The sequence below is a fragment of the Dipteris shenzhenensis genome, chromosome 25 (assembly GCF_047967505.1).
Source record: "Dipteris shenzhenensis isolate YYH24624 ecotype China chromosome 25, Dip_SZ_1.0, whole genome shotgun sequence".
Taxonomy (NCBI): domain Eukaryota; kingdom Viridiplantae; phylum Streptophyta; class Polypodiopsida; order Gleicheniales; family Dipteridaceae; genus Dipteris; species Dipteris shenzhenensis.
Window position 1 is genome coordinate 14,202,729 of NC_141620.1, and position 9,162 is coordinate 14,211,890.

Here is a 9,162-nt window from a genome sequence, read left to right on the forward strand (position 1 = left end):
TGAAAATGTACAAAGAGAGAGGTTATCATAATTCAAATCTAAAAGTCATCATTGATGCTTCCAAAACCTAGAGGAGACCATAAAAGATAATAGAAATATGATTCACTCCCTTGCCTCCAAAAGGACACTTTAAAAGAGAGAGCCCATGATTTTCCTCTTGGAGTACTCTAGATGGGATTGCTAAGTTTACAAAAACCAATGCTCTCCCATGTTCATAGTCCCACTCTTAAGAGGGTATAAGAGCATATTCTCTCTCTCTCTGTCTCTCTCTCTCTCTCTCTCCACACACACACACACACACACACATGCATGCATGTATGTGTGCACATGAGTATGCACACATGTGCACATACTAGCGCATTTGCATGCAAGGCATGCACATGTGTGTACATGCACATGGACACATGCACACAAGGCTCTTTGTACTATTGCTTCATGTTTGTCCAAGCTTCACATTTTGCTAGATATATCAGTGATATATTGACTTGTTGCTAGTGACACATGAAGGAAGTCCTAGTAGTGGTTGCAAATGATAAGCAAACTTTAAATATGAAAAATGTGTGTGATAAGTTGTCTCTCCCTACATGAACTTTTTATTTAGTATGGGGTTTAAAGCGTACCCATTTGCTAGATTGTTGATGTGCCATACCTCTTGCATTGAGGATTTTTTCTCATACATTATGAGCTTTGTAGTCATGTTGATGCTCTTGCTAGCTTTGTAAGGAGAATCTTGTACTTCTGTGGGTTCCCCACAATTAAGGAGCTCATATCAAAGGACTTGTCAACGCAATTGTGAATCCCCCCCTTTCACAAATTCCCAACATTCTAAATTTGTCAAATAGACCTTCTAAAAATTGCTTGCTTGTAATTATTGTCAATGCTGAAGAGTGAATTGCCTCTAAGATCGTGATTGAAAAAATCATCAGTGGTATTCACTAGCATGCTCTCCAATTTATTTTAGACATTGAGGACTTGAGACTTTTGATTGTCTCCCTAAATTGGCTTAAATGAAACTTTCTTGATAGTGGTTATCATAACATTGTAATGGGCTATGCTAGACTTACATGTGCCCATCATGCTAATGATCACATGTTTGATCCATTGCCTCACAATGTCAATGCATAGGATGCTATGGCACACCGTCTGTCTTTGAAGGGCACAAACATATGGCTTACTTTTGAGCCACATGCCAATATTTGAAGGGCACGAACATGTGGCTTACCTATTGAGCCATGGGGGTGCTCAAGTAGAGATCATGGTCATGAATAGTTTCCATGGATTGTGACTTGTTGATTCAAAGATTACATCCAATTTGCAACTTTAGAAGTAAACTCTTGGACTCTTAAGGGACTCACTACATAGTGATTTACACGTGGATGAATTATGATGCTCCTTTGCATGGGTTGATTATTTATGGGTTTGTCATAACGTTCTAAAGAGGACATGACATCCTTGTCTTTTAAAGAGAAGATGGGACAACCTTGTCTTTTAATGACAAGACAAGAGCAAGCTCTTATCATGCAACTAATGATATTCCTTTATACCTTCTTATGATGCATTGAGAGGTGAGTATTACAATTAGCTACAAATGCAAACCAACGATGGTATGTATATGCAAGAAATCTTTGCACGCAAAAGAATTGGAGGCCAAAAAGGCATCCTCCATTTTGGAGGTGCCAAACATGGCACTTATGCATAGATCTATTTTGTACCGATAAAACCAATTAGGAGGAGCAACTATTACCATCTGGGAGGTGCAGAGGCCGAGATGTCTCTTTTCCGATAGCATTCCGTCAAGAAGATTCCTACCGGATGTAATCGAATTCAGGGGCACATGTCAGCCTGAAGCTCATCGGACCCTATCAGAGTTACGAATACATGTTAGGATTGATCCCCCTCTTGTCCGACCTTGCTTGCCTGTGTAGTCCGATTGCATGAGTCCGGCATCCGATTGTCTTCCAGTAAGCTTCCGATTGCCTTCCCTGCCTAAACCACCCCAAAAAAACGGCATGTGCCCAAGGTGAGGCGTCCTGCAAGTGCATTTGCCGGTGCCCGATGTATGAGTGCGAACCCAATGGAGGTGCCAACAAGTGGTTGCAACCACTCGGCAGCTGGACTGCGCTCCAGCTGAGCATTTCTGGCCTGGTTCGATTTAGAGGACTGGGGGATTATGCTTCTTTAAAATTCGGATTCAAAGTTAATTTACTCTTTATCGTGTTGGGAGCCTGCGACGGTCCGCCGCAAGAGGCCACTCAGCCTCGTTTCCTCATTCTTTACGTAATTCTACGTTCTTTCCCATGCAAACGCGCCACCTATCTTGCTCTCGCTACTAACTGGATTTGTCGCTCGGCCCAGGATGGAGAGAGAGAGAGGTCTCGAGACTCGAGAGGGAGAGAGTGAGCGGGAATGTTCAGAGAGGCGCGAGTGCCGCGAAGGTAGGGGAGCGAGGCGGCGAGACGAATAGAGATCCGAGAGAGTACTAGCAAAAATGACAATCTGTCAATCTGTTGATCTGAGCTATCATGACAGACGGTGCACAAACCCAGACAGGAGCTGCACGAGAGCCATAAGCACAGTGAACGAGAGAGATTGTTGTCGATTCCGCGTCTCCGTGTGGGAATGTGCTTGCGCGCGGCCCGGTGTCTGTATTCTCGACCGGGAATGTGCTTCTCTGCTTGTCCGGGAAGTGATAATCAAGTTGTATAATTTGCGTTTTGTTTCTCAGTAGGAGAGGTAGAGCTACGAAGTGCGCGGACAGAAGAGAGAGTTCAATCTATTCAGTTGCTGCAGAAAGAGAGTTCCCTTCGTCACAAGAGAAATGTGTTTGCGGGCGAGACAAAGAAGAAAGACAATATAGAAAGATCAGATGCAGATACAGTGAGCAGGCATACAGTGAACTTATCAATGGAGTTCCTGCAGAGAGCGAGACTCATCGCAGCTCTTCAGAGCTTCCTCATGGTTTGAGAGCAATTCATCGAACTTCGACATTTCGCCTTGCCCATGGAACCGAAGAAATCCCTCCACAGATCACCGCTCTCGCGTTACTACAGCTTCGCAGCGGTGGCCTGTATTGACGCGGTCGCCTTCACAAGCGCCTGTGCGGAGATTTCCACCGAGAAATCCTCTCAATCCTCACCGGATGCATCCGCATCAGCTAGTACTCCTAAGCCCTCCCGGGCCGTCAAGGAGTATGAGCAACAATCAAAGCAAGCACAGGTCGCTCCAACAAAGGAGGTGAAAAATGCAGGCCAGAAGGCTTCAACAAAGCCTGTCTCCAAGAGTGCTATATATCCTCACCAGTTGCCTTTGCATTATCAGCCGCCCAACCCTTGCTCTGTTTGCCGTAAGCACTTGCAGGTGGGATGGCCGGCACGAAGTTTCACTTATGCAGAGCTGAAAGAAGCAACAGACAATTTCTCCAGAAGCAAGTTTCTGTCGGACGGAGAATCGGCGTTTGTGTATAGGGGAATTCTAAAGGATGGGAGGGAGATTGCCGTCAAGTCTGTAGGACAAAGAACTGCGAAATTCTACACTGAAGTTCAGATTCTGAGTAGTATACAGCATCCGAACGTATTGTGCTTAGTGGGTTTCTGCGAAGAAGGTGCAAAAACCATGCTTGTGTATGACTTCATATGCAACGGGACTCTCGATTGGCATCTATCAGGTAAAGAATTAATTACGAGCTTGCCTTTCGATCCTGTTTGCTCCTTCATTTCAACCGGAAGTTTAAGGGATGCAGAGCTCGCGCATTCAGAAATTTTCACTAAGCGTTTACTGAGCCCGCCGATACGCATGTCAACAGAGCGAAATCCTAACGTTGTACCCTGGTCTGCCCGGCGCGTAATCGCTGTACAAGTTGCTAGAGGATTGCAGTTTTTGCACGAATGTCGTTTGGGATGTTTGGTTCACCAAGACATCCGAGCAAAGAACATTTTACTGACGCATGACTACACACCCGTGGTGAGAGATTCGGGCATAAAGCCTGTTGCTGTTTGAGCATTAACTCCTCAGAGTATTCTGAGAGATTTCTTCAATCTTCGCATATGCGTGTACGATGATATGTAGCTGGATAGCTCCTGAGGAGGGATCCATCTTTATGAATGCAGATTGCAGGATTTGGCCAGGCGAGATGGGCAGAAATCGAAGACGAGAGTGAGCTGCAAACGTTCGTTCTACGAAGAGCGGGGTAAGAGTGAGAGCCGGAAGGACGCTTCTGTGTGCGGGTTTGGCTTTCTTATGACCCCAAAATGTATGTGTGTACAGGTACGCTGCTTCAGAATCCAGCGGAACAGACAGAATTGCAGAAAGAAACGATGTTTATGCATTCGGAGTCCTGCTTCTCGAGCTTATCTCTGGACGCATTGTGAAGGATTGCTCTCGCCAGACGGATCAGCGGTCTCTTGTTGACTGGGTTCGCCAAATCACCTCTTCTTTCAGTCTAGTTATGCTTACTTGGGAACATATTTGCTGTGGCATGCCACAAAGCTTGATCATTCCTTGTTATGTTTTTGCTCAGGCAAGGCCACTGCTTCTAGATGATTTCGACGCTGTGGTCCATCAGATCCTCGATCCAAGACTGGAGCTGCAGTACAAGCATTACGAGCTCTTCTGCATGGTGAACGCAGCCAGCATGTGCATCCGGAAGGATCCAGCGACACGCCCACGAATGAAACAGGTGATTTTGTGCTCGCTGTAGGAAAACGGTTCAACGCTAATTATCGTTAATTCCCACCGATCAAATTTGTGCCGACCAAACAGAATCCCACGCAGATGAATTGATCCAGCATCCTTCATTCATCCCTTCATTTTCAGATTCTGAGCTGTCTGGAGGACGCAAGGGAGAGGTCGAAGTCCACGGCACTCCGGGATTCCATGCAAGGTGCATCATCGGCAACACTACCTGCAGGTGCAAATCATCTGCAGGCGGCGCAAAGCAGGGCATCCACAACGTCAACAGAATCGGATTCGTCTCTTTGCAGCACAAGGAGCAAGAAGAAAGAAGACAGAAAGAAAACATCTTTGACGGTAACTTGGCAACTGCCGGAGACTCAGGTTTCGGTGAAACCTACATGCGCTTCAACGAAATCACAGCATCAAAGGCCCAGATCCATGCGTCTTTCCTACGTCGATATGCACTGATCGAGGGAGCTCCCTGGTTTCCATCTTTGTGCGTCTTGTGAGTGAGGACACACATTTATTACGAGTAGCCTCACCAGTCTACAACAAAGATGCGTCTTGTGAGTGAGCACACACTTTTATTACGAGTAGCCTCACCAGTCTACGACGGGATAGAGACCCTCTCGGCTGGGTCTCAAAGGTGGGATCTTAAAACGTTGTTAATTTTTCAAGATCCCTCTATCTCTAAACTTCAATTAGCAAATTGAGAGTGTTGAGATTGTGCCATAAATTATCAATCTCATTGAGGTGCTACTTAGGAAATAGAGGAAGCAAAAATTTGTAGTTATTGAGACCTTGACGGAAATGAGGAAGACACACTTACATTCAAGGATAAAATCATAGAGATTGTGAGTATTCACACAATAGAAGCATGAATTCCTATGAAATGCTTGAAAGATTGATGTATTATGCATCATGGTTTAGTAGACTTTTGAATGACTCAAATAGTAACCATGAGTTTAAAGCTTACTTTTCTATGGTATTGGACTCAAGAAATTTATCATGTTTGGGACAAAGCCATCATCTAATGGGAGCAAGAATATAAAATCGATTGGGAAGGGGGATAACTTATAAGCACTCAAAAATGAAAAATGTATTTAACATGTGTATGTGTTCATTATTTGGACATATGTGAATGAGTGCATCTCTATGTATGTGTGCACGTGGTGTCGCTATACATGTGTCTCTATACATGTGTATGTCTATGTTTAGGTGTGTGCATATGTGTGTGCATGCGTGTGCATAATTGTGCATGTGTTTCCATGCATAGGTGACTCTTGTTTCTATCATTTTATAAATATCTAGCAAACTTAGTTCCAAATCATGTATCCTCCATCCTACTTGTGCAATTAATTGCACTTTGATCATGGAGGAGGAACCTACCCTAAGTTGAGCAATACCATGCAGGCCATGTTGTAGCATCAAGCTCAGATCTAAGATATGGGATTAGGCTGAGGGAATGATGATAGACATAGATGGATTTGCAAGAGGATGAGCAATGTTCTGCTACTTGGAGTGTAGGTCGGTCTTGACCCCAATCAGGAACTCCTCACCTAGATGCTTGCCAAGTTCACCAAAGTTGGCAATCTAGCGATCACCCCTCACATTATAGCCTCTCTATTGCATTTAATATGCATTGAGATTCAAATCCTTTGCCCCTTATGACTATTTCGAAGTGCTTTTGGTGGTTGAAGTTTCTTTTCAATTGACTGCTTCTACATATGAGATTGTGTTAATCACCATTATAATGTCCAATCCCATTGTGCCCATAGTCCAATACAGCAAGAAAGCTATCATTTTCTCATGAAATTCATCAAGATCACTCACCAAAATTAAAATTCAGACTCAGCAATTAAAGACCGCTAAAGCACATTCCACATGAGGGAGAAGAGAAAATATAGGATGCAGATGCCGCCACTTCTCTCCACTCCTTCTGAACCTCTAGAATTCCTCCACCGGACCTCCCGCGAACCTCCATCCTCTCATGTATGGGATTAGCTGCCGTAAGAAATATAAGAGATGCAGTGCTACCAAGGCTTAGCGTGGGGTTGACCTCACACATGCATGCTCACACACACACACATGCACGCACACACACACATTGTTGCAAGCATGAAAATCGATCCACTCACATGTGAAATAGGAGCTATGATCCATCTTCAACCAAATCCTAGGGAGAAGACATTCGAAGGCATCCAAGATATTGATAGCTTGTTGGAAAATGGAAAACACGTCGCCATAAGGTGTTCTCTCTCTCTCTCTCTCTCTCTCTCTCTCTCTCTCTCTCTCTCTCTCTCTATCTCTCTCTCTCCCCCTCCCATCTCTCCCCCCCTTGATCGCCCTCTCTCTCTCTCTCTCTCTCTCTCTCTCTCTCAGTGGTGCCATGTGGCTTCTTAGAAGCTATGTGTCTTCTTCGGCACTATTTGTCTTTTTGGAGACATGGCCGTGTGTTTTCTCAAAATCTTTGGGGGGGCCGCCTTCTTACCTTGTGGTTAATGGCACTGTGCAATGTGGCCCCCTTGATCACCCTCCTTCCTTCCCCCCCCCCCCCCCCCTCTCTCTCTCTCTCTCTCTCTCTCTCTCTCTCCCCCTCTCCCCCCCCCGATCACCCTCTCTCTCTCTCCCCCCCCCCCCTCTCTCTCTCTCTCTCCCTCCCTCCCTCCCCCCTCTCTTGATCACCCACTCTCTCTCCCCCCCCCCCTCTCTCTCCATCTCTCCCCCCTATTTTTGCCCCCCTTGATCACACACACACACACTCTCTCTCTCTCTCTCTCTTCGCCCCTCTGTCTCCCCCCCCTCTCTCTCTCTCGTATATTTTTTATATTTATTCATGCATATATATTTTTAGATTTTCTATATATATGTATAAATAACTCTCTCTCTCTCTCTCACACACAACATATTATATATATATGTTTATATAAATATAAATATATTTATATATGTTTACATAAATATAAATATATTTATCACTCTCTCTTTGATTTTATTGGCTATCGCCACCCTCGCTAACATCTAGCACCATCCATGCATGCCACCACTCGAGTCTATGCTCTCTTCCCCTCGTGGAGCCATCTGTGATCCTACGGTAGAGTAGTCTATCCTGCATGGACTATGCAGAGAAGTCTGTGTAGCAGTCATTAACTCCCGCACAGTCTGTGTAGTCTTTGATTTGCAAAGCAGGGCAGTCTGCGCAGTCTTTGCCATGGCATTGACTCCCACACATGCGGCCCAATGCTACGCCACCATGTGGCAATGAGAAGCCACCCTCTATTGCTCCAGGACCAACGCATTGTCACAACGCCAACCACTATTTGTCTGCCTGTGCCTCCATGTGGAACTGAAGGACTATCCACCGCAAGACACGTGGCCTTCAGTCTGTCTCCTCCAGTCCATCCCAAGCTGTGCAACTGCTTCCAGAGCAAGGAGTAGTAGTGGGAGTAGGAGAGGGCAAGGGACTTAACTGATACTGTCTCTGGACCAAGTGGAGACCTGTAGGAATGTGAGTGTGCTGACTCGTCTACATCTCCCGAGTCAGCACAACATAATCTACCCTTCCTACTCTTCCTTCCCTTACGAGAGGCATGCACAGGTGATGACCCCTCGGTCAAAGGGGCATGAGGGGACGGTTTGGCAGTACGTCCAGCCATCGGTGTAGGGGAGGGAATAGCTAAGGTCCTTTGAGATAGTAGAGAGAACAATCTCGCTGCCTCCTCATCACTCATCTGCGCTACAAACTTGTCGGGACTCCTGACAAAGCCATGCGTGGCTAGCAAAGGAGTTCCCCGAGGGGTATTCACAGTGCTATGTCCGAGAGGAGTCGGACCTAGGGTAGCCCTTGGGGTAGTCACCTGAGAGGAATCAAAGTCCTCTGGAGCATATAGATCATGAGATCTCCTCCTGCGAGGCTGTCTGTACTTGTTGGATGTGCGACACGATCCCATGTCTAACATAGACACAAACACGAAAACAAAAAACAAAAAAAAAACATAAGCATAGGCATAGGAGGAGGAGGATGCCGATTTGGCTTCTCCAATTGATGTTCCCTCTACCTCTCAGACTCCAGTAGTGTTGCCACTCTAGTTTGTCTCCTCCTCAACTCTCTCTCTCTCTCTCTCTCTCCCCTCTTCTCTCTCTTCACTCCCTCTTCCCTCCCCACTTGTCACGTGTCCTCGCCCCTTCCTCTGCCATTGCACGTGGCCCTATGGCTCTACCACTCCCCTGATGTATTTACTCCACCCCCCTTAAGCATTTACTTCTATGGTCCTGGGCCCTGTCATATGTGGCGCGCGATGGCACCACCTCTGCGTCTGGTCCTGCAGTGTTGTGTCGGCCATGTGGCCTCTTGCCCCTGCCAAGACCGGAGTTGGCACTGAATTGCCATGTGTAGTGCTGTTGTCTGAGGTGTCCTACATCCTGCATGGCGACTGCGCCTTTGTACATTGCCATGTGTTGCACGGGCCACTTACTACAGTTATTGCACTG

General features: G+C 46.0%; 1 protein-coding gene across 1 annotated transcript; it reads left to right on the forward strand.

Annotated features, from left to right (window-relative positions):
• The first annotated feature begins 2,706 nt into the window (after window positions 1–2,706).
• On the forward strand, window positions 2,707–5,139 carry LOC147885479 (putative serine/threonine-protein kinase PBL7). Its single transcript, XM_087397048.1, has 6 exons — window positions 2,707–3,664; window positions 3,803–3,960; window positions 4,107–4,165; window positions 4,264–4,411; window positions 4,517–4,675; window positions 4,813–5,139. The coding sequence occupies exons 1-6, from the start codon at window positions 3,001–3,003 to the stop codon at window positions 5,137–5,139; spliced, it is 1,515 nt and encodes a 504-aa protein (XP_087253174.1). The 5' UTR covers window positions 2,707–3,000.
• Window positions 5,140–9,162: the final 4,023 nt, after the last annotated feature.

Excerpts from the sequence above, each read along its gene's own strand:
- LOC147885479 (XM_087397048.1), top strand. The coding sequence starts at position 3,001 with ATGGAACCGAAGAAATCCCTCCACAGATCACCGCTCTCGCGTTACTAC. Across the intron at positions 3,665-3,802 it reads TCTCGATTGGCATCTATCAG|AGCGAAATCCTAACGTTGTA; the intron begins GTAAAGAATTAA and ends GCATGTCAACAG. Across the intron at positions 4,166-4,263 it reads GACGAGAGTGAGCTGCAAAC|GTACGCTGCTTCAGAATCCA; the intron begins GTTCGTTCTACG and ends ATGTGTGTACAG.